Source organism: Anoplopoma fimbria, chromosome 11 (assembly GCF_027596085.1).
Source record: "Anoplopoma fimbria isolate UVic2021 breed Golden Eagle Sablefish chromosome 11, Afim_UVic_2022, whole genome shotgun sequence".
In the NCBI taxonomy this organism is placed as follows: Eukaryota; Metazoa; Chordata; class Actinopteri; order Perciformes; family Anoplopomatidae; genus Anoplopoma; species Anoplopoma fimbria.
In genome coordinates, this window is record NC_072459.1 from 9,934,069 (window position 1) to 9,960,277 (window position 26,209).

Here is a 26,209-nt window from a genome sequence, read left to right on the forward strand (position 1 = left end):
TAAATGACCTGTTTGAACAAATTCTGTTTGCTTATACAATGAAATAGTCAAATATCACTTCCATGAGGCTAATCTCAGCACACAAATCTCAGGGAGTTTAATATTCCTTGCAGTTGTAGGGAAGTTCAAGCGTCATGAAAACTTTATGTTACCAATCGATTCACCTATTTTGGGAGAAATCATAAAAAGGTACAATCCCCTGAATCCCCTGAACACTGCTGTTAATCCATAAAAGTTAACATTCTGCCTAATAGTGGATGGGCTGCGGGTTGATGATAATAATCCAAAATTTAAAAAAAAGAGAACACCAATTAAGGTACAATCTCTAAAATATGAACATAGTAGAGCTTCTCTCTGCTGCTGCTCCGAAGCCAAACAGCTGTGAGGCGCTGTGCGCATTTACGCACGAGCTACAGCAGCGTTTCTTCATCGATTACTTCAGAAGCCAAAAGTTTAGCTATGTTTCCTCTGTCAAGTCCATGCATTATTCATCATGAGCACACTCCACCTCCTTCCCTTCCAAAAGAGTCTCTGCTCCGCCAGATCGGCACACAGAAAAAGAGTCACCTAGTTAAACGGCGAAGCCCACCTGCACGCCAGGATCCAGCCCAGTGTCAACGGAACATGGGACACCACAGCTCATTCTAATGTTGGTTACATAAAAGGTGTTATTTTGCCCTAATACTTATCAATACCACTAAATAATACACTAAAGTGTTCAGGTTGTGAACCCATACATTAATGTATATAACTCATATATCTGTCTTGATAATATGCCCAATGCCATTTCCCTGTAGCTGTAAATTCTACCTTAAAAACAAGCCGATTTCCTGGGATAGTATGCTTGTTTATTTCATGGAGCAGAGTCATGTGGCATTTGCTTGTTGCTTGAGAAGACGCCTAGCCATCCGTTAAAACTGTAATAAAGTAGAAGGATTGTAACCTTTATTTTAAAGCCATTTGCTGACTACATTTCATCAATTTATAACTGGTTCTACAGGATCTGCTGGACAGATTTCTTAGCAAAAGCGCCTAAGTAGTGAAATCCTTTGCATGAATAACAGTGTCACTACAAATGAGGTGCCATCGCAGTAATGGCGGCTCCTTCCACCAACAGCCCGGTTTCATCTATACTTGGGATTCTTCAAACGGGGAAGAACAAGACATTAGGCCATCATGCTTTCTTTGTACTTCGCATTAGGCCTGTGGTTTAATGAGTAATTTCCGTTTGTTGTCCGAGAATGGAGTGTGGTCTCTGTGAGCTGTTCTACTTCCCACGTTCCCCTAGTTGCATCCTGGAATGTTATCTCTCTCCTACTTCCACCTCGTCTGATATGTGGATCAAACGCTGCTGGGAATCTGCCCACAGCCGGAAAAGTCATCAATCAGCCAACACCAGGCACACATGTAGCGTTTTACACACACACACACACACACACACACACACACACACACACACACACACACACACACACACACACACACACACACACACACACACACACACACACACACACACACACACACACAAACTAACATATACATGGACATGAAGGCAGATGGATGCCTACACAGATACATAAAGAGCGTCACAGAGTGAAATAGAGAAAGAGAAGGATGGGCTTCACATAAAGCCAAGATAAGACATTTCTAGCGGACGCCTGTACTGATATAAAGGACAAAACAGGCCTGAAGTGGATGTTGGTGTGTAGCCTTACTGACAGCATCACAGTAAGAGCACAATGGCCACATAAGCCCTTTATGGTTTGTACCTAGGATTCTACAAAAATAATAATTTAGCAATAACTGAGCAAACATGTTGTTTGTTAATTACACTAGACTGGGCTAAAAACAATGAGAACAGAATAAAATGGTCTAATATTTTGATAAATAATTTTCCATTTACAAAGTCAGCAAAAAGAGCAACAGTGGCCACTGGAGTCATCTTTTTTTAATCAACTGGTCACCTTTTGAGCCCAGTTTAGTCGGCTTATTACTGAGTTAAAGTATGTTGAATGTTAATCTCTTTCATAATTTTTGCTTTGTTTGTCCGCGATTTAACAGAGAATAGTAAGTGTGAACATAACTGTATGAGCAGAGGCACTGTTTGGGTGTATTTGACAGGCCAACCAAAGATTTGTCTAAAGGTTAAAAAAGCCACAGACTGAGATGTTGATTCTCTGTAACACAAGAAGTGACACTCCATAAAACAGGGAGTCATTTGATTTAATGATTAAACTGGAAACATTTATTATAATACCTTTTAAGCTACTGGTCGGAACTTTAACTTTGAGTTGATTTTGGCGGTCCCTGTGGACAAAAGCAGTACTACTAGAGTCCCTTTAGATAAACTCTCATTTTGTGCAGAATCAGACCCGACGGGTATAAACAATAACTATATAGAAAAAGCCCATCATCTCTCCGATGGCCTTGTTTACTTATGTTGGTCATATAGAGGCGTCAGTATTACACGGTTTGAGACTGTTTCATTTAACAATTTCCTCACAGTAACTTTTAGTTATATTAACTATGTAGTAGTGCTCGTCAAAATCAGTCAGAATCACAGATGGCTTAAACTCCGGTAAACAAATGCACAGTTCAAGGTTGACATGAAGAATATGGACATGTGTTGAAGGACATGGACAGACACACGAACAGAGAGGACAAATGCACACACACACACACACACACACACACACACACACACACACACACACACACACACACACACACACACACACACACACACACACACACACACACACGCACACACACACACACGCATACACACAGCTATTGAAGCAGCTCTTTTGCCTCAGCCACAGAGGGTATCCAGAACACCTGTTCTTGATCCACTGCTGCCATTCCTTCCCACAGGCAAAGTCATCCTTTCAACCCCCTCAGAAACTAATGCATATATAACTACTGTTCTACAGACAAACTGCAGCTGCTACAGCTAGCCCCCTTAAATGTGTGCATGTTTGTGTGTCTGTGTGTGTGTAGGTGTGTGTGTGTGTGTGTGTGTGTGTGTGTGTGTGTATGCAGGGGCCTTATCCCTCATTACTGGTATGCATTCATAATGGCAAAAACATGACTCTCTCTGAATTTGACAAAGAAACGTACACCACACACTGTCAGGTGCAACTCACGTATTCACTCTCATCCTCAAACAGAGTGAGACAACGGTCACTGTTGCATTATGTAATGTGTCTGCTGTCACCTCACCAGAGGACACTACAACGGGACCTTCTCTTTGACTTGCACCAGAAGTTACTGCTGGATCAAAAGCATGTATTCCTGTGTGTGTGTGTGTGTGTGTGTGTGTGTGTGTGTGTGTGTGTGTGTGTGTGTGTGTGTGTGTGTGTGTGTGTGTGTGTGAAAGCAAAGTGCATACATTATGTGGGTGTATGTTAGAGAATGCAACACTGGTGAAAGATGTGGAGACAAGGGGCACTAACTCAAAGCTATGTTTGTGAGCAAGTTTGAGGCAGAAAAGGATACAGATAAAGTCTTAGTGAGGAGAAAATGGGAAAAAGATATTATATGTAAGCCAGTATAAGAATGAGACATAAACACTAAGTTATGTGTGTGTGTGTGTGTGTGTGCAAGCTCGTGTGCACGCGCATAGCACAATTCAAGACAGGAAGCACTGCTGTGGGGAGCAGGAACAGCGGTGCTGATCAAAGCCCAGGCGGGTGACACTATGGGCGGAGTGCCATTGTTTATTCACCAGCCACCTCTCCCTTTTGGCAGGGCGAGGTGAGCATGTGTGCCTGTGTATGTGTGTGTGTGTGTGTGTGTGTGTGTGTGTGTGTGTGTGTGTGTGTGTGTGTGTGTCTGTGTGTGGAGACGGAGAGAGAGTTTGAGACAGAAAGAGTTCGAAAGATACAGAGTTGGAAAGACAGGGTGCGAGAGAGAGAAGAGACATGGCCTGTGTGTGTGTGTGTGTGTGTGTGTGTGTGTGTGTGTGTGTGTGTGTGTGTGTGTGTGTGTGTGTGTGTGTGTGGTTGTGTGTGTGTCTTTGTACCTTTCTCTTGGCAGGCTAATGTGGGCTGGGGTTCTTTCAGATTTGGCAGCTGCACATTTCAGGCACACACAGTCAGAAAAACACTGCCTTTTGCACACAGCCACACATCATGCACTAAAGTAATCCCAATAACCTCACTATTAAACTTCACACTCACCTTAACCCCCAACAAAGAAAAAAACGTGTCATCCACAAATGTAGACACGTTACCAAGACACCACATGTAGCGACACAGATGACAGCAGGAAGTGAATAATCCTCTCACCCAAACACTGGCTGTGTCCTAATGAGCGACACTGGCTTCCTCTATATTGGTTCCCATTCCCCTCACCTGATATGAATAGACTGGACAGATGAAAGCAAATACAATGCTTTCATCTTGCCTTCACCTTGCACAGTCCTTTGACACCGGCCTGGTGTCCAGCACATTAAAAACTGCCCACTTCTGCTTTGCTCATTACGAGATAATTGGTAACCTAAATATAACCGACTACAACTCCATATGAGGGATCAATCATAGGCAGGGAAGGCTTTACTTATTAGCCAACGTGTCACACTGCAACTTCCTGTTCCTGTGTTTATGTCGAGTTTACTGGCATCTGGTTGAATCTCACAGCCATTCAAATCTATGTATGAACCAGAAAAAACAAAACATTGAGCTAAAAGTGCAGAGCTGGGTTTAACAGTACAATAAACTCTTTTACCTAAAAAAATAGCAATGTCTTGCAAAGTTAATGTAAAAAAAAAAACCTCTAATTGTGCTTTAAATTCACATCGGAGAGCAAAGATACACGGCGATAAAAAAAAACGTGTCTGTTCATTAATCTCCAAAACCAGTTTTTTTCAAAATACACTTTGATATTAAGTCAATTTCTTTTAATAAAACTGAGAAGGGCCAGCAATGCAAGTGTCCTTGTCTGTGACAACACACCAAGCAGGCTCACACACTCAAGCTCATACGTATGTACACACACACACACACACACACACACACACACACACACACACCACAAAAATACTCCACCTAAACGTCACGTATACAAAAAACCCGAGATAATGAGCATACTTAACTGTACTACCGTTGTTCTAAAAAAAAAGGGCGGTTTACAAGATGCAAAAGGTCTGTGCAGTTAACACCCACTTTAAGAAGTCACAAGTACAGTAGAGCCACAGAGGGAGCTAAATTTGGGCAAGAAACGACAGAACGGGGTTTGAGAGAGGAAAAAAAAAGAAAAAAAGAAAAAAAAAAGAGGGACATCTGATCCGGTGCAGCATGCATTCAGAACAACTGTTTTGGGATTATCCCAATTCAAATGCGCGGCTAACTTTGATGTTATTTTCTTCCCCTCCCATTGTCTGAAGCCCCTCGCTCTCTTCATAATCCCAGCCCTTTGAAGTGAGCAGCATGGAAACAATGTCAGCAGGCGACACACTCCCTCGATGTCCCACTGACAGCTCTCCGCCATTTCTTTCCCTCTTCTTTCATTCTCTCTCTCTCCTCTTTTCTTCCCTTGTCCTTCTGTTTACCGTCTCAATCCTCACACTTCCTCCGTCCCTTTGTTGGTTCTCCCTCTCTCCTCCTTTCCCTCCCCTTCATTGTGTACTTTCTCCTCGCCCCCTTCTTTCAAGTTCACACCAACTATTTGTTTTATTTATTCAGTTTCTGTCTCATTATCTGCTGTGTGACCGCTTCTTACCTTCCTCTCCCTTATTGATTCTCTTCTTCCCCTCATGTCTGGCTTTCAATCAGCAATTTAACCATTAATTGGAGTCTCATTGGTGGGGGGTTAATACAGGGGGGATCGTAATAATGAGGACACAGATAATGGAAACAGAAAGCTTTTGGCTGCTCACAACACAGATGCCAAGGCCTGAGTATCGTAACACAGGCAGAGAGACAGTTTGTGTTTGTGTGTTATAGTGAAGTTAGACTTTAAGCAACAGAGCTACAATATAAGCAAGTGAAAAGAGAGATAGTGTCCCAAAGTCTCCCTAAGAGTGACACTCAAGTCCCCATGAAACACCATAATATAATAACAAACCATTCATGGAAGTGATGGTAAATAAAGGATTAAGTGTGTTGTGTGCATCTAAGGGTGCTTTCATACATGGAGTTGGGTTCAATTAGTCCGGACCAAAGGGAAAAAATGATGAATTGTTGCATTTTTGTTCTGGTTCTGTTCCTGTTTACACTGACTTTTACAAACAAGCCAAGAGGAGTAAACAAGTCATACAGACAGGTAGCTTGCTGATTGGACAGTTTTCCAGGCCCTGGCTGGGCTACCAGGGCCTGGAAAACGAAGAGGAGATCTGAAGGGAGGCTCACAGATCTGCCTCCTCACTTTATGAGGCTTCTGCAAACCACAAACAGACAAGGTTGTGTTTGGAGACATGTCCTGATCCCAGACACAACAACTCTTTATTTAGTGAGCCACACCCAATCAACTGCCACCGTGTCCCAAACTGGGGCAAGAGGCATAAATAAAAGATCCAGCTAGTCCGAAAAGAGAAATCTGCACGGACTTGGATGAAGATCAGGGAAAAGAACGGGAAAACAAATGAACAAAATATTGTTTTATCTACAGTTTGTCTTATGTACAGTGTTGCACTGATCATAAGACAGTTACAGGCAGGACAAGAGTGTTTTATTGCCTACTGCAGTTTCTCTAACTAACTACCTCTGGCATGGTAAAAGACTGAACACTTTTACTTATATAGTGTCTCAGTGACTAAGCAGTGGCATCGACAAAGATACATTTGATCAACTAATAGTGTTCTACATGTTAAGTTTAATGAAGACAGGTTTAAAGGATAAACAAGTGAGAAATGTAAAAGGTTAATGCTGAGAATGGCAGTAAAGCTATAGAGAGGCTCTGACTAAAGAAGTGGGGTGCAGCAGACAGATTTATGAGGTTCAGCCAGACAAAGAGCACACAGGCCACGTAAAGACACCGTGGAGTTTTTGCAGCGCGCCATAAAAATGACAGAGCGCATGCATACAAACTCTGACCGTGCTTTAACAAAAGAAAAGCGACCCGTGTCTACTCCATAAAAGTCCAATCCAGACAAGGCTTTGTTGAGGATGTAGTTTATGGACGCCCCCCTCCCGTTTTAAGTCTAAAGGTTTGCCTCTGCAGATGAACACTACAGAGACCGCTGACACAGGACGGGGAGTACATAAGACGGCCAGGAGATCAAGGAGAAAAGGAAGATAAGAGGACACGATAAAATGGCAGACATCTTGAGTGAGAAATGTAAAAGGTTACAGTACAGTTTTTTACGGTACAGTTTTTAATCCGCTCCATTATTATGGTGTTGGTGTATTTACAGGTACTGAAGTAAAAAAAGTTGTGTAAATAATTTTTCAGTCTCAAGTTAATACTGATGCCTCTATATGACCTTCAGAAGTAAACAAGACTATCAGCGGTCAAGGACCGAGTGGAGCAGACTGTCAGAGCGCTGCAGCAGTAAAATGAGACGTTTTCTAAAGAGACCCTGGTGCTCCGAAACACTACCACTTACATCCACAGGGAGAGCCAAAATCAACACAAAATGAAAGTTCCTTGTAGTAGCTTTAATAAGGAGTTTAAATGCAAATGTCACAGACCCACTGATGTTAAAATAGCAGTAGTCATGGGGGGGGGGGGGGCAGATTAAAGTGTAAAGGCAGACTGGAGACATAAGAGAGAGGGCGGTATGAAGTGTCACAAAGGACGTTACGTGGGATGCAATGTAACCATTCAGCTACTGACGCGCTTCTTGCCCTGAAAAGTATAATTATTCCTTCTATCCTTAGGGTGGTCTTTATTTCAGGTAAAGTGCCATCGCTATAATAAACCGCGTAAAACTCTGATAATGCAGTGATATTGTTCTGAACTCCACACCTACTGATTTTGTACTGCCATTTTGTTTCACAATGTAGAAGAAATGATTAAGTGTGATTAGGTGCTTTGTCTCCTAAGTGCCCCACACTGACCTTGTTGGCCCGGTCGGCGTGTTGAATCATGGTCCTCCTCTCCTCGTCCCATTGAACGTTGGACTCCTTCAGCTGCTTCTCCATCGCCTGCTGCAGTCGAACAGCCTCCTCCTTTGAGTCACAAACAGACGTCTGTAGCTCCGCAATCAGCTGCAGGTGAGAAGAGGAGAGAAAAGAAAACATGTTTGATTTGAATTCTTCATTTGTGGAGTTTTTTCCCCACTGGTCAGTAAGTAAATAAAAATATCTGCTCTTGGGAATTTTTTTCTGTGCATAGATGGGGCGGCAGTAACTCTGTGGGGATTTAATGGGAACCATAGGGTTATAGGGTTGCTAGTTCAAGTCCCCGCATGGACAAAGTAAAGAGTGTGGACCTGTAACCCGAGAGGTGCTAGTTTGAATCATGCTGAAGTGTCCTTGAGCAAGGCACTGGACCCCGGACTGTTAGTGCATGTGTGTTTATTTTTAACAATGTTTTAATACATATAACAACAGAGAAACATTCCCCTTGCAGGATTAAGAAGGTAAACATCCCTTTATATGTTATACAGTATGTACTATATCTAAGCGTATGTTTGAAACAGAAAACATATTGGAAAATGCAAAACATGTTCACTGAACAAAATGCTGATCTGCTTCATTTCACTGGTCCAACTTGTATCCGAAGGAAAAGGCTTTTCACATTCGTCATGGAATTGGATAGCAATAACAATCACCTCGAAACACTGCCTTTTCTCAGACTCTCATGACTTGTGTCTTTTTTGAGACGAAACAGAGAGAGAGAGAGAGAAGAGGGAGGTTAAAAAAAAAAAAAAAAAAACAGACAGGAAGGAAAAAACAACTTCCTTTTTTTGAGGAGCGCAGTGACTTTGTGTTGGTGAACTTGCGGTGCACGCCAAGATGAAAAGGAACTGCCTCGGCTTTGAAATCCTCCAGTCAAAATTAACATTCTATTTAAGCTACTGTCAGGGAGAGGCAGAGGAAAAAGATGAGAGAAAGTAAAAGAGAGAGGGAAGGGAGAGAGAGGAGAGAGAGAGAGGAGAGAGAGAGAGAGAGAGAGAGAGAGAGGTGGGGGTTGTGCTGCTGGTGGGGTTAGCGCTGCTGCTAGCTTTGGGCTAGACAGATAATTGTTTACCGTGTTCAAACTCTGGAGGACCAACCCTGCTGGAATCTGCACTTTGTGTGGGAGTATGGGAGTTAGAGTGGTGCGGGTCGACCACGGATAGAGAGAGAGACGGGGGAGAGGGAGGGGAGAGAGAAGAGAGAGAGAGAGAGAGAGAGAGAGAGAGAGAGAGATGGGAGGGAGATTAGGCTTATTTTGTCAGTGGGAAAGCCACATGAAAGCAACAAATGACACATGATTATGGGAGCATCATTTCTGGGCGTAATAATTATTGTACAATATGGATTCCCTGCATTTTGGCCCCAGGCGGTGGCGGTACTCTAAACTAGTGAACTCAGCTGTCTGTCTTGTTATTCCTGTATATATACACACACACCACAGCACCTTTTTCTGTCTGATAGCCGGCCAGGCCTTTTTAAGTCTGTAATTGGTCTGGTGAGACTATTTCTCAAGTCTACTGGCATCTCGGGTTAGGACTAAAGGCAGGCTTACCTCTACATGAACCAGAGGTAAAAGTAAAAGAAGAAGAAATGAGCAGATCTGGTGATTATCCACCGGTTTGTAAACAAAATGGTGAATAACTATAACTATAGTAAAATGATGGCAGTCATAGAAAAAGGGATGCTTTGCAACGTTACGTGAAAAGGAAACACTCGGCGGCGTGGAAACGTGGTGGCTTGAAATAGCACAGCCTGGTTCCACACCTTCTTATTGCTGCAGTGATATAAATAGTAACACATAACAGATCTGGATGATAATTTATACTTATTAGGTATTCGAAAGAAAACTAATCTGCAGTTTTTTTCCCTCGCTTTTTTAAAATAACATTTCTAATGAGATTATTCAAGAAATTAATTTGAAGGTTTATTGATAAAATCATACCCACAGCCTTAATAAACAAGGTAACATTATCGTATGGTTTTGTTCACAGTGAGGGGAGACTTTCTTATGTCAAAAACAGCACATCTACTTCAACAGGTTTTGGGCCAGTTTGGAGCAACAAGTAAAACAGGCTCCAAACTGCTGCAAACACAACATTGTCATAATGTCACCTTGTGAAGCTGGAGCATCATTATAATTCATTTAGTCCATAATTCACTCTTCAACCTGCTTTGTTGTTGTCGTCGTCTCCAGCATCTCCTGAGGGGACTTCTTGCTACTTATCTGCTAAACGCTGCGCTATGTTCACCAGCTGGTTTGTTGACTTTGACCGTTTTCTATTTGGTTTTAGGCTTTTTCACTGAAAACGTTCAGAAACGACAGCGATGAGAGCGGTGACAGCGAAGTGAAAGCAGTCAATTTGTGGGCTGTGAAACCAAAACGAGGCGCTGATAAACAGTACAGCCGAGGAGAGCTGTAGGGTCGGGTGATGCTTCTCCGTGCGTTCATGCCTACGCTGGTAATAAATACTGTAACAGATCCTACTTGGTTAATACAGGCCTATGAGGTCACATGTGAACACAGTATTGTGATGAAATAAATGAGGCCTATTTGCATACGGAGTGAACTTCCACCTCTTTTCTTCCAGAACAAGATACTTCTCATTCACCGCGCCTCCCCATTGCAAAAATTCCCTCCACCTCCTGCCTACTCCCACGGTGAGACGGTCAGGGATAAAGTAATGATCTCCCACCACCAGCACCACCAGCGCTACCACCACCGCCCACTGTAGCCGGATCACAGGTCACCCAGGAGGACCACTCACAGCTAGACGCTTAACACACTGGATCGGAGAGACACTAATTAGGAGTCTGTGCACGTGTGTGTGTGTGTGTGTGTGTGTGTGTGTGTGTGTGAATGACAACTACAGAGAATAAGAGACAAAAAGCAAAGACGTAACGTGCGAGAGGAAGGGATACGTAAACATATACCCTTACGTGCCGCGTCTCCAGGCCCCTCAGGATAACGTATGGCGTGGTATGTTTTTAATTGGGTTATTAGCCATGCAGTTGAGCTCAAGAGTGATGCCCCCTGTCAGTCAGTGAGGGGTTAACAACTGGGGGTTAGCCTTTGAGGTTCAAAGGCCTCTTGTTTACATTTGACTGAGTTGCCCCAAGGGGAAAGGCAGCGACTCCCCCTCATCCACCTTTAACTTCTAAAACAAAGCCCACGACAAATAGCCCGCGTTAATCACGCATATTAATATGTTTGCAGACACACACACCTTCAGCATAAACCCCTCTGTACACCAACACACTTCAACAAAGGTGTTGAATTCTGCACACAGAGGCTTTCCTTTAATGTCAGAGAGAGAGAGAGAGAGAGAGAGAGAGAGAGAGAGAGAGAGTGTTGTTTGTTGAACCCGTGCCAGCTTTGTGTCCCCAAAACAGAGGATTAAACACTTGTTGCTCCGTCTGCGGCGGCGTATACGGCACCGCCACAGAGCGGGCAAACACGGCTGAACTTTCGCACACAGCATCCGACTTCGTTTGAAGTCGAGCATTGTGTAACCTAATAAGCTACCGTTTTCTCACAACATCTGCTTGTCAACCCCGCTTTCAACTCTGCGCCTTTGCCAGCCAACCCCAAAAACGGGGGTGGAGAGGAGAAGAAAGAAAGAAAAACAACCCCCCCACCCCCCAAAAAAGAAAAATCTCCTCTTTGGGTAACGAGGTGCAATTACGGCCAAATGATTGTGATATTCTACCCTGCTACATAATCAAGGAGAAAACTCTTTTCTTTTGTAATGTAAACACTACTTTGGGTGTTTTGGATCTTTTAAACTGGTGAGGTAAAAGGTGCATGAACTTTGGGAGACATTTCGCTGAATGGCAGAGTGTCCTGGGAAGTTATACTACACGTTTGGAAAAGAAGAATTAGCTCCGTTTTAAATGGGCTCAAGTGGAAGTGTGGACAGACGAGGCCATCACACTAGGAAGAGAGTAAAGAGGTATCAGAGGCACGGGACATGAGGATGGAGGGGAAGAGGATGCTAGTGCGAGTGAACAGAAAGGGGACACAAATGTAACTGTAAGTGTGAAATATAATTAGTTGAACAGATCTTTTAAAGTAAATGTATACTACTACTACAGTGATGCAGAGGCTACCTGTGCAGACTTCTTAGCTCCCATTTCTGACCACCTGACAGGGGTAAGTCCAATATTTAAACTCCTTCTAGCTCCCTAGTGATCGCTTTCACATCGCATGTAGGTATTCAATCCACTGTTGTATAAACATATTGATTAGGGCAACATTAAGGGCAAACATCTGCATCATCAAAAGCATCCAACGTATCAGGTACGAGACCCCGACAGCTTGTCCTGGCTTCACAAAAAAATCCAGTTTGAGCTGCAAAGGAGAGCTTTTCACCTTTAACGCCTCTGGACTCAGAATGAAGAGAAGGAACAGTAAAGACAAAAGACAGACAGTGGAGCTTCGGATATTCTTTATGTAACACCATCTCCTGTGTTTTATGTGTAGATATACATTTATCTGAGCTCTGCACAAACCTCATGCCAGATATGGGACACGTGTGTGTGTGTGTGTGTGTGTGTGTGTGTGTGTGTGTGTGTGTGTGTGTGTGTGTGTGTGTGTGTGTGTGTGTGTGTGTGTGCATATCTGCTTAAAGGTAAAAGGGCAGGATGGCTTGCTGTGTGTTCAAGAACGTGTGTGTCTGTGTGTGTGTTTGTGTTTTCATATGTGCTTCCTCACCTCTCCCATCAGTGCATTTGTCCAATCTTTCAAGCAGTTCAGTGGAAAAAAAAGAGGAATATAAAATGAAAGAGGGGGGAAAACGAAGGGTAGAAGAGAAAACTGATTACCTGGGCAGACTTGGCGAGCTTCTGACTGAACTCTCTCTCAATCTGCTTCAACCTGCTGTTGGTCTGCAACAAGAAGAGAGAGAGGGGGGGGTGAGAAAGAGATATGCAGACAGACGGCACAAAGAGAGAGAGAGAGAGAGAGAGAGAGAGTTGTGAAATTGAATCTTCTGTTAGGACGTATACACACTACCCTCCCAACCTTACCCATTCTCACACTCACACACACACTCACACACACACTCACACACACTCATGTTGACCTCTGCCTCTTGGCAGTGTGTGCTCGCGGTGAAGGCCTGTGGCCCTCTTGGCACAGGGCCAGCCCCCAACGCTCATGTGTGCCAGCAGGTAGTGACGGGCATGGAGCACAGCGGGCACCACCCCCTTTGATCCCATGCCAACAATTCATCACTTAACAAGAAGGGGAGTGGGTGGGGGGGGGCAGACGGGGGAATTAAAACGTTGCTGCCAATTAGCTATAGGGAGAGAAAAAAAAAAAAAGAAGAAAAAGAAGAGAGATGATCGGGGGAAGCTGGGAGACACAACACGGGGGAGACAGAATAGGAGTGAATGGAGGTTGTTGTTAAGAGTTTATTGAGCGGCGCTCGTCTCTTTGTTTTCTTCGGTTGTTTCTCTGTGGGAAGCTGGCCAGCTGGAAGCAGAGACCGCGACTGTCTAATACAAGATCTGCCTCCGTTCAGCCGGCTGTGTTGTGATGCCAGAGTTTCAGAGAGAGGCTGAACAGCGGAGCGAGATAATTAGGGTGTGAAGTGCCGGAATTCGAAGGGGATGTCAATGGCCGCCTGTTCGTACGGTGACAGGGTCTGTAGAAGTGCTGTAGAGAGACCAAGGCTCGAATTAATGGGGGGTATAGTGGGTCATTATTTGAAAGGCAGGCGAGTCCTTTCAGCGGACGTGGATCAACATAAACTCTGAAAATCCTGCTATTGATGAGTCAGTGATAAGCAACAAAGTATAGCACACCTTTTGTTTGAAATTCTTGAAAACTTCCTGTTTAACAAACATAGAAATATAAAAACAACAGCCACGCAGATATTCATTTAGAAGGTTTTAAAAACGTAGTAAACCTGATTTATACATAAAAACACACATACACAGACCCTAAAACACACACACACACACACACACACACACACACACACACACAAACACACACACACACACACACACCAGCTTGCCTCTCTCGTCCTGACAGCCACTGACAGACGGACAACTCACTAACAAGCGCGTTTCATTGAACGCACCCCGTCGCAGCCATCAACACCTGAGCAGCATTTGGACTCTGCACCCCCCCCCCCAATCCAAAACACTTCCTGACAAACACCGCCGCCACGGCTCTTAACGGACACACCTGTCACCACGGAAACACAGAGCCATCACCAAGGATACCGGCCTGTCTTCCTGCGCCAGGACTCTATGAGTGGCAGTTTGCTCGTCCCTTGAGGCCCAACGACAGCTGATGAGAGAGGGGGGGAGACAAAGAAGGGTGTAGAAAAGGCAAGAGAAAGGATTGTGTGTGGGACAGGGGCGAAAATGGAGTCCTTCCACGTTGTTATTTTTTGTTTTCTACAGCTGACACTTTTATTTTCTCCCCTTTAATGTTGCCAGATTGCTCCATCTCGACTACAGCTTAGTTGAAGCGACACGTTGGTAGTTAGCATTAGATCTTTTTTTACCCATAACTCTCAAGCAGCCTACATTTGCTAGAAAAACATCGTCACAAACACAAAGAAAATATATAATCTTTCTTTAAAGATGATAAGAAAGGAGACAAATGTGTCTCAGTAGTGAAAATGTGTTCATCAAAGCTATATATCAGCATCATCTTTGTAATTGACTGTGAGGTAATGAGGTGTGTGTGACTCTCTGTACTGTATATGACACATGTGAGCGTATTCATGGGAACATATGGACATATTGACATGCAAACAGGCTCAGATGTTTCATAAAAACATAAAGAGCTCGCTACTAGCCTATTCTTTTTTACCTACAGTCACTCAGGGGGATTTAGCAGGAAGCATTACACAACATCATACATTAAACATCTCAACCATCTAAACACACGTACAAAAAAATGTCTGGAAATAGATGAAGATATGGATAGTACATGCAAGAAAAATCACCCAATAGGAATGTGACAAATACAAAGGGAAAATCAGAGCTAAATTAAAAGCCATATGTGTACGTGTGTGTGTGTTTTTGTGTGTGTGTGTGTGTGTGTGTGTGTGTGTGTAAGCACTTTCAAAGAGACTACCTGTGCCCTGCCAAAGGCATTTTTGCGCTGAAGGCACTTTGAGGCTGTATCAGGCTCTTCAATCGCCTCTTAATCCTAGCTGTGTGGAGTGCGGCTGCTTTGAAGTGTGTGTGTGTGAGTGTGTGTTTGTGCATGTCTGTAAGGGTACTTGTGTGTGCGTTAAAGAGAGTAGAAGTGGATCTGAAGGCAAGGCATGCACCGCTTACCAGAACTTAATTAATAATCTGCAGTGGGAACCAGGCCAAACACACACACACACACACACACACATACACATTCTGGCACATGCACACTAAAAAAAGGACTTATGGGAGATTCGGAATATGGGTGACAACTTTCTCTCCATGTCACACACACATACACACTTAAAAATATGAACACAAGCCACGCTTATTCAAACACAGACGATGGACAAACAGGACCCATGAAGGCCAAACACACATCCAGCGTTTGATCTGTGGCTGTTTGGAAGGGAGATTTGCTGAAGGTGTGCAGTGAGTCCACGTCTGCAATGGACCATTGTATTGTTGCTAAAGGGGGAAGAAACTAAAGTAAACGTTTCTCAATAGAGTAATCCTACCAACACCACAGACTGTATATAAGAAGTGGACGTAGTCACTGTGATGTCACCCATTGGTTTTTGGAGTGCCTTTTTGAAGCCTCGAGATTGTCGTTTTGGCCGTCGCCATCTTGGTTTTTTCGCAACCAGAAGTGGGACGAGAGGTATGAACGATGAATGGGACATTTTAAGGCGACGAAAATGTTAGAATTAACTTTTACAACATGGAAAGAAACTTTGAAAGGGTTAGAGCTGTAAGAGGAAAACACAAACAGAGGTAGCCCCGCCCTAAAGCATGCCGCGCTTTATGGTCATTTTCTCATAGACTTCCATACAATCAGACACATTTTTGCAACCAGAGGAGGCGCCCCCTGCTGGCCATTATAAACTTTAAGACACTTCTTCACTAGCTTCACTTTTCAGACCTGGAAGTTGCCACCTGGTTAACACATGAGAACTCCTGTGTGTGTTAAAGTCAGTGTGTGCCTGTTTTCCAGGACTTTCAGAATTGGTTCAGTGCAGTCTATAGTCCTGGACAGGATATTGCCTCCATATGGCAAATTTTCTCCGTTATGTTTCCAATCATCTCACATTGCTATATAAACTGATGCAACATAAGGATGATGTCAAGCCACACATAGAAAGGACACAATGTAACGACTGATAAACAGGTGATTCGGTAAAGGACAGTGTTTTTTTTTTTTTTTAAAGAGACGATGAAGTTTTGTAGTTTTCCTGCAGACATCTTGCCGTATTTTGCACACAAGGGAACTGATTTGCGAGGATTCATTTCTCAAAAACGAAAACACATTATTTCTTAGAGAATCTTTCATTTTTAGTGGCAGACACATTTGTAAGCATTCAAAACGATCCTCTGTTCGCTATGTATGTCTCTCAAAACAATTTGAGTACAATCTGCCAGCCAGGGAGAGCTGGGAGATGTCATTTGCTCGTTTGTCTGTAATCATTGCCGTCTCGCTGTGCTTGCCTGTGTGTCTATGTGCGAGACACAGAGAGTTGGTGCTGTAATGACAAGAGACTTTATTTCCATTTCACAGTTTGCCATCACTGCCTGTCAGTAGTGATTCTCTTAATCCCCGCTGCTCACTGTCAGCGCCGCATCACACACACACACACACACGGTACAGAAATAATGCATCACACGCAGGCAGGCATTCACAGATAAAACATACATCAGACACACAACATACCGAGTGTTCGGGGATAACTCACTTATCCAGCCGGTTCTTGGTATCAGAAAACCAATTACATCCATTACCATCAGTGTGAGTGGGCTTAACATCTAACCCACGTGAGGAGGTCAGGAAGAGAAGGGAGTTTGAGGCTGTGAATGCTTAATGGAACGAGTCTTTTTTTTCTTTAAAACCACAGAAAGAGTTTTTTATTCATGCTTTCTGTGGACAGATTTTTGAGAATTTTTTTTAGAGGTAAAGGTTAATTAAGACTGGAGATGGTAACTTTAACTTTAAATTGGTCATTGAACTTTGATTGAACTGTGATGAAATCCCGTCTTTCTGCATAGGTAGAACCTCACTTCCCTTCTATTTATGCCTCCGTCCCTACTTTGATCAATAAGTCTGCCTGATGTTCCGATGTGGGATGAATCCGAGCTGAATTAGGCACTCAACCCAAAAAAACAGAGCCCAATATCATGGTGTCCCACTTAAAAAAAACTCCACTTCAAACCAAAGTGTAATCTATAGCGTGCAACAAGATGGAAGCTGCCTGACGCCATGTTTTAATGCGATTGAGAAAGTGTGTCGCTTCCCTCCCTCCTCTTGGATGACTTCAAAAAGTGAGCAAGGGAACTGTGTGATGTTTTTTTGGGACGGCAAAGCCTTTACTTTGACTCTTTCATCTGCTCGGTGACTCACTCACTCACTCTCTCTCTCTGTCTCTCTCTCTCTCTCTCTCCCCGCCGCCGGGCCCGATGGTGCACTGAGGAAACGAGGAGCTCAGATCGGTCTGCACATGCGCACACGCACACACACACACAAACAAACAACTTATGTTCAAACACAAATGCTTTAATGTGTGTTTGTGGAGCAGCTATGATGTAAACATATACCAACCACAGACGCATAGAAGAACCAATAATCTGAATGCCCTGCACGAAACATCCAAAACTTTACATCTTCCTCCCGTAAAAAATCAGATCCCTCGCTCTGCCTCCCCCGTCTCTTTGTCTCCCATTTAGTCTGTTAGTGTGAGGTGAATGTTGGCCCTCTTTGATCATCCCTCAGTCTATGTTTCTCTTCTCCTCGTCTAATCCATGACCGACTGAATAATGTGATTTGGTGTCGCTCCAAAATGGCACAGAACCAACCTAATAAGTCTGCAGTGACAGTGGGCAAGAGAGAAGAACAAGATGTGGCTATGACGACGACGACGACGGCAACGACAACCTCGTACCACCATCTTCTGGCTGAGAGAGAGAACGGTACACGCACCAAGGCTGAAAGCACAGAGGATCAAAGATAGCGTGAATGGAGTCATATGGATGTTTTATGAAAATGTTAACGAGTGCATTAGAACATTGTATTAAATCCCTTTTTTAACTTTCTGCATTCTGAGTTTAATGTTAAGACTTCTGTCATTTTAGGAGGACATAGAGTTCCAAGAAATGTTAGTAACAGCGTTGTAGATACTGTATCGTCACTGCTTGTGGAAATTCTCCTTTTGTCAATGATACAAACAAACATAAATGTAGCTATGAACATAGACAGAGGGATTGATGGTGTTACCAAATTAAGAGCAGAGATCCACACAAACAAGATCAACAGTAAAAAAAAAAAAAAGAGGCACAACGTGACCAAGTCTGGCACTGTGCTCGGCGAACATTTAGAAAATCAGGAGGGTGCATGTTTTGCAGTAAAAAAACATCTTGGGTGGTCTGTAAACAAACGCACAATTCTAAATATGGATGTGAATGCAACAAGAACACATTGCAGACACATTAAGATCCAATCAGTCAAACCACGTTCAGAGAGGGTCAGGTCCAATAGTGTACAAAGCAGATGGAACTCTGGCAACATAAAAGGTTGCCGAGTCAGCTTTGTGCAAAGAACAACAAACAAAAGCTATATACAGATGACTTTTCCTTTGCCAAAGAACTTCAATGAGGGTTGAAGTCTGTTCCCGTGCTGAGGTACGGAACTGCCACTGCAGTCCTCTTCTCCGGCTGTACTACAGTTTCTCACAGATGAAATCAAATTTGAGTTGGAAGAGAAAATCTGCTCACAAATTATCACTTTAGATATATTATCCACCACGACTGAATCCAGATGCAAAGGGAACATCTGGATATCAAAATATCAGATCAAGAGAAGGCCAGCGATGCTCACCAAACAATAGCCAACAAGTTGATCCGACCAAATCACACATTTGATCAGATTTGTTGGCAGGGAACTAGTTGATTTGAAGTAATAAAAGTGCATTTACCAAGTGTACGAGATAGCCAAATAATCCAAAAGAGCATCAGCACCAGTACAGTATCACTGGCTGTCAAACAAGCCGGAACATCTGAAAGCTCTATACAACTGCAGTGTTATTTTAAAGTGAGTGGAGATACACAAAAGAAAGCTCCATCACCAGGAGGGGACTTGTACCGACTCATACGCTGTGTTAGACAACCAAGCTTTTCAAGGAAGAACCTCTCAAGTTTTTGGATGTTTATATACTGCATCCTTGAAACAAAATGAATTACCTGTGGGGGGGAGAAGACGAATTACAAAACAGAGGCCTTCATACCTCAGCTCTATAATGCTCAACCTGTTTGTGTGTGCATGTCAGAGGAAGAGTGAAGCACTTTGGTGTCGAGGTAGTCACATGGGACACGGCCAGAGGGACACTGGTGCTGTGACACAGGGAGCAGGAGGTGGTTACTGCATGCCAAAAAGCTGCGTTCTCATTGGCTGATGTTTGCCTCCAGGTGGTTTTTGTCATACTTGGTTAGTGTTTGATGAAATGCCCTCTCCCTTTGATCTGAAGTGGCGAGTAGGCATGCGCACACACACACACACACACACACACACACACACACACACACACACACACACACACACACACACACACACACACACACACACACACACACACAAATAAACACCCGTGCTTTCTTTTTTCTTTTACTTTCCCGAGGATGTATGGTGACATTTACACAAGTAATTAAAAGTCACAAGAATGATCGTGCTTAAAATGACAAAATACATTCAGCACATTTGCAATATGCAAACACCAAATACTTATAAGTGTGCCCCCCTGACTCACACACAAACAGACACACACACACACACACACACACACACACACACACACACACACACACACACACACACACACACACACACACACACACACACAATCATACACCCGGGTCCACACAAACATATCAATCTAATCTCCACAAGCAGTTCAAAAAGCTCTCCAGACTCAGAGAAAATACGAAAAGTTTCAGACATTATTCATTTCCTATCAGACCTGAGGCCTCTTGAACTTTTGTCTCACAGTATCTCAGATCTCTAGTATTGACAAGCAGGGAGTGAGTACGATACGGCTGTGGGAGGTGAAGAGGTCCAACACAAAGACCTTTTCTCCTTTAACCAAACTGTAAGTTCATAAACGTACTGCCTATTAAGCACTAATTGCAAATATGACCTGTGATTTATATGACAGGCATCATACAGAGTAGCTAGTGTGTGTGTGTGTGTGTGCGTGTGTGTGTGTGTGTGTGTGTGTGTGTGTGCGCGCACATGTACGTGTGGTAAGAAACAGTATTCCCTCACTTGCTCAAAGCCCAGCCCTTATTTCTGGGAACTCTTTTAAAGAAAGTCCAAATGTTCTGCGCCACAACTTGAAGGCACATGGGGGAATACAGGGAGAGATGGCCAGGTGGAGGTGTGGAGGAGAATAAGACAGTTAGATAAGGAGGTGGTGTGCGGGTGAGAGGCAGGATCCGTGCTCACTGTAGCCCAGAGATGAAGCGTCTTTATCGGGCACAGAGGCAGCTTCACAGGCCCCTCAGTGGAGAACGGAGATTGGGAGGTCTGGGGTTGTGTGCGTTCAGTCTCATCCATGAACACACACACACACACACACACACACACACACACACACACACACACACACACACACACACACACACACACACACACACACACACACACACACACACACACACACACACACACACACACACACACACACACACACACTTTCAAAGATAAACTTCAATATCAACCAGACTAGAAAAAAAACCTCCTCTGCTTCTTTCTTTTTGGTGCGGCTCAACTGTATGGAGCTATCTGAACGTCTGATCTCCTCTGATATTGTGTTTCTCATTATTTCATTCCAACAGCTTCGACTGTCTCCTCCCGAAACACATCCCATCCCCCTGTGTCCCTCTCTCCCTCTCTGCCTTAAACGCATGCGTCTTTGATGGGAATCCATTCATGGATTTAATGGATTTCTCCGGCCCTTTTTTTCCAGGATCTGGGAGATGTGTTGAAAAAAAAAGGGAGGAAAAGCTGTCCTGCCAAGGCTCTGCTTCCAAGAGGATGGTGGACTGCAGAGGACAGCATTTCTGTCTGCATCAAAAGAATGAGAAATTTTCAGTTTACAAAAAAAGGCGAACGAGTCAATATGGATCTGAGAGCTGGCTGACTTCAATCCGACTTGGAAAAAACACAGTAGTGAAAGTTTTCCCTGCCCACTGCGAAAGTCAAATTTGGAGACAGATTAGAAAGTAGAAAAAAAAGCCAAAAAGCAAGACGTTCAACCTTTGGTGTGTTTTTTTTTTTTTTTTTTTTTTTTTTTTTTTTTTTTTTTTTTTTTTTTTAGAAGTGGCACTTTCAGCTGACAAAAAAGCAGAGAGAAATCATTAATCTCTTTCATAAAAAGTGAAACTAGCACATTGCTTATAGCGTTATCAGTCTAAGTTCAACATTCAGCATCACTGCTTTGAATCCACTCCAGATTCCCCGACAACTGTGGGTCATTTTTTCCCCTGCGTACAAAAAAGGGAAGAGAGAGAGAGGACTTAGAGTGAGCCAAAAAGATAAATAACTTTTAGCTGCAAAACAGCCTTCACATATCCAAAAAGAAAAAAAGAAAAAACGGGACCGATAGGAAATAGCGTGATTTCTTCAAATGAAGATTAGCCTGTAATAAGCACACTCTCTCCCTCGGATCTCTCTCCCTTCAGTACCCCCGGTTCTGTGTGCCATATGGAGCCAAAATGGCCGACTGGGTACTTTGGAGGTCCCTGCATTCCGGGGCTAATACTGTGCAGCTGGCGTGGGACGGTGTCTAATGAAAAATGCTCTCTTTGATGGGACCTGCTGAGGGATTAGGTTCTGATCAACACCACCTTAGGTCAGCTTCCTGCTAGACCAGCACAAGATTATGGGCGATTTCCCAGCCGTGGGTCCAGTTTCTGTAGTGGTGAGGGGAGCGAATATGAGACGCAAAGAGAGCAAGAAAGGGAAGGAACCTCAGAAGTTCTCATTGAAGTACTTCCTGTTTCACTAAGATAGCAAAAAGCAAAGCTGGATGTTGACTCCACTGAAACGCTGTGTTTCCACTAGTTTCTACTCCGTGACCCACCCTTAAATCCAATCCCCTAACTAGTGTGTACATGTCAAAACGGTGTATCCCATGATGGTAAGAGGGTCAACCTGAAGATACCCTACTTTACCTTAAGTTTAACGATCCAGGAGGCACAGTAATGATAATATTCTGGGTTTTATGTGGTGTTTTCAAAAAGACTGCGGTTGCCTCTGAGAGGAAACATGCACAGGTTCAACCCCAGCTTTGATGTGCAAACACTAAGATGATCTGATATGTACCAACCGACAAGAATGACAGACACGTCAGGCAGGTCGCAGCACATCTTTGCTACAGTGGTGAAGCCGAGCAAGCCTTCCTGCCCTGGAGCCGGCCGTGGCTCAGCAGGCAGAGTGGGTTGTATCAGTTCGATCCCCACGGCTCCTTCTGTCCAAACGTCTGTCAAGACAAGGGACTCATCTTGCAAGGTAGCTTGTTGTCAACGGCGTGGGAGAATGTGTGATTGAGAGGGGTTGTAAAAGGCTTAAACGGGATAAGAAGGTCTATACAACTAGTCCCAGACCTACACACACACTGACACGTTCTGTTTTCATCGTCCACAGGGATAAGAAATAAAGGCTTGATAATGACAACATTGTTCACATGTCTTCTGACAAACATGGAAGGGAGAAGGAGACATACAGAGAGACAGTGGGAGATGCATAAAAAATAATCTTGATAATCTTGATCTTGAAAGACAGCCACGCCTCTTCCAGCAGTATCTCCTGTATGGAGGAGTTAATGAAACCTCTATACCTTTTCCCATCTTTTCCTCCTTAATTCAGTATTTATAGGCCATTTCAGACATTCTCTTTTCTATGCTAGTTTCTGCAAGCGAACGAATGAAGCTGTTATTTTTCATGTAACCGTTGTTCAAACAGGCATTCATCCACACAGGCAACAGAGAGTGATGTAACGTGATTTATGCAGACAGCATCCTATTGGAAACTGACTATATCCCATCCTTTTCCCTCCTTCCCTTCACCCACCTTCTCCTGAGCAGCATCCTTCTCCCGCTGGTGGCTTTCCTCAAGGTCGCCACGGATGCGCTCCATGTCAGAGCGGAGCCGGTCCAGGGATGCCTCTTTGTCCAGGAAAGCCGTTCGTTTTTCGTCCTCGTGGAGCGACGCCGTCTCAGCCAGTTGCTGCTTGTGCTTTGCATGGGCTCCATGGAGTTCATCGTGAAGACCGGACAACTGGGCTTCCAAATCGGAAATTGTCTGGAAAGAGATGGAATCAGAGACGTACAGGGACTTTAGGTAAGTGATGTTAACCAATAGTCCTGCTGATGTCATGTGGCTCTGAGATTCTCTTAGGTTAAAATTTCATATTCCAGTTGAGAGAAGAGAAACTGTCTTTATTGGTACATAGAAACGTGTTTGTTTTACAGTTAGATTTATTGTATAATGAAGGCTACTTTGATCATTTTGGCTGAAGTGAACCGAACTCAAGATCTATTTTTTTGTTTATCATGTATCCCTCCAGATGGATTTATGCCCAAATGTGTTTATTTGATGTACTTATGAAGACAATGTATTAGAACCTCCAGCCATATTCTTCACTCATGCATTTCTGACACTGACATATGTCTTATCAATGTTCTGGCAGGATCACGGACTGGTATGTTGTCTGACAAATATGTGAGGGATCAAGAGAAGCAGAAGTATAATTTGTGCCCTGTGGGTGAAAATAGAGAAACAAATATAAATTGATAACCCAATGAGAGTAGCCAAGAGATGTCGATTCACTGCATCATACTGTACATTGATAGATATGAGTTTAGAGATGCTGCAGAGAGATTGAGACACAGTATCCAAGTGTGAGGAAGTGCCTGTACGGTTTATTTAAGCGCAGGAAAGTTTCGTAAAAAACGCTTACATTTACCCGTTTTCCTCTGTGTGTGTGTTTGTGTGTAGCTGCTGCGATGGCGTGACCCCTTTTCTTGACCTCTCTCTTTTTGAATTTCTCAGCCTTGACTTTACCCAGAAGAGCCTTTTAATAATGCTGCCAGTGAGCGTCAACATTACACACAGTATGAATGCTAATCAGCCCAACCCCTCAGCCTCAGAAACACCAGAAATAGGACCGGTCTTACACATGCAGTGAACCTACATCTCAACAGTTTTGAAAAACAATAACAAAAAAAAAAAAAATGCCAAAAAGAGAAAGATAAGCTTACTGTTTTGACAAAACTGATCGTTTGCAACCTCAAAACTGAAATACGTTCTTTATTAATGTGAATTTCACATTATTTTAAACTTCAGGCTTCATTATGAGGACAAACTGTATGTGTATTTATGATATGACACGGTCCATCTATGTTATATTTATATTATATCACATGTTCACTGTCCTTAAACAGAATGACAAAAACACACATTTTACATTTACTGGTATAATATGATCGTTCTCTACAATTTACAAAAGTGAATAATGAAGACAGCCATCTGGGTGAGGTGCAGGTGTCTCTAAGATGCATTGCGGTGGCTGTGTTTCACCCTTTCCTACCCTTATTGCACATATTCCCCATCTATTGCACATCCTCATTACTCTCCTTGGTTTACTTGGTTTATTTCTTACTTGGGTTCGCACTATGTGCTCTGCCTCCTGCCCCCCCCCCCCCCCCCCATCCCCCTCCCCTCTCCTCAAAAGCCTGGGCATCCAAGGACAACGCCAAGTTAAGGCAATCAGACAGAAAGCGCCTGAAGTCTTTTTTAGCGGGCACTGGGGAGAATCAAAGAGACTTCAAAGGAGTGTCACAAAAAAACCCCCAAAAAACAGGCAGATGCTGTGGCTCTGTGTGTGCCAGTGTCGGAAAGAGAGTGTAACACAGCCAGATCCACTTGTGCGCACACACACACACACACACACACACACACACACACACACACACACACACACACACACACACACACACACACACACACACACACACACACACACACACACACACACACACACACACACCGTAAACAGCCACACATGGTCTTAGCTGTCACACACGTACGACGGCATGCAGCACATTCAGGGAGAATATGAGGCAAAAAGAAAAACAAACACATGCAATCCTCTATCTCTAACGTCCCACTGCTCTGTCTCTCAGCATTAGCCGTCTCCCTGCTCCGCTTGTGCCTTCAAGGACGAGCAGCCAAAAAAAAAAAAAAGGATCTGAGCCCTGGAGAACCTTTAATGTATAATTCTCTCTTTAACAAATGTGGATGATCTGCCATCCAAAACTCTTTTTTAATAAATTAGAGTATAATCTCAGAACAGAGGCACTGGCAATGACACTTCAAAAACTTAAGAGGCCAAAAAAAGCACGTCTCCTTTGGAAGTATGTGAGCACAGTCTACTTCCAACAGCACACATGTTAGCATGCGGTCGAGGAGCTTTGTGATGAAGCAGCTCTCTGGGACAATAGAAGTGTCACATGAAATATAACGGGTCAAATATAAATGTCAGCTCAAAAGACTGGGAGAACAACAGAACGCTAGTTAACGGACTTTCTATGTTTCAATAAAGAGAAAAAGACATGAAATGAAATGTAGATGAGAAGCAATGAGACTTCATCATCTACTGTAGATCTTTATGGCTAAAATGTTTGTGAGAAACAGAGAAGTTAAAAACACCAACAATAGCTCCTCTGCCACAATGACTCCATGAAGCTTTTTTATGTGACTTGTTGCACAGACACGCTGGCATGACATTTCCATCCATGTGCTACTTTCCTTGCAAACTGTATTATTATTAGCGATTGTTCAGGCAGCAGCCTTTATGGACTGAACAGCCAGGGTGTGCTGGTTATAAAATTAGAGGTGTGAACTTTGTTTGACTGTAACTACAACAAAAGCTGCCACTCCTATC

The 26,209-nt window shown here is 43.5% G+C and overlaps 1 protein-coding gene across 3 annotated transcripts in view; it reads right to left on the reverse strand.

Annotated features, from left to right (window-relative positions):
* Nucleotides 1-26,209, reverse strand: part of cep112 (centrosomal protein 112) — a 95,679-nt gene that overhangs the window by 14,997 nt on the left and 54,473 nt on the right. For 2 of the 3 annotated variants that reach the window (XM_054607407.1, XM_054607405.1), the window contains 3 exons: nucleotides 23,335-23,565; nucleotides 12,888-12,950; nucleotides 8,004-8,153 (listed from right to left, as the gene is read on the reverse strand). In XM_054607407.1, coding sequence (XP_054463382.1) covers nucleotides 8,004-8,153; nucleotides 12,888-12,950; nucleotides 23,335-23,565 — 444 coding nt within the window. The remainder of the gene's footprint in view (nucleotides 1-8,003; nucleotides 8,154-12,887; nucleotides 12,951-23,334; nucleotides 23,566-26,209) is intronic. The other variant, XM_054607406.1, reaches the window with a different exon arrangement.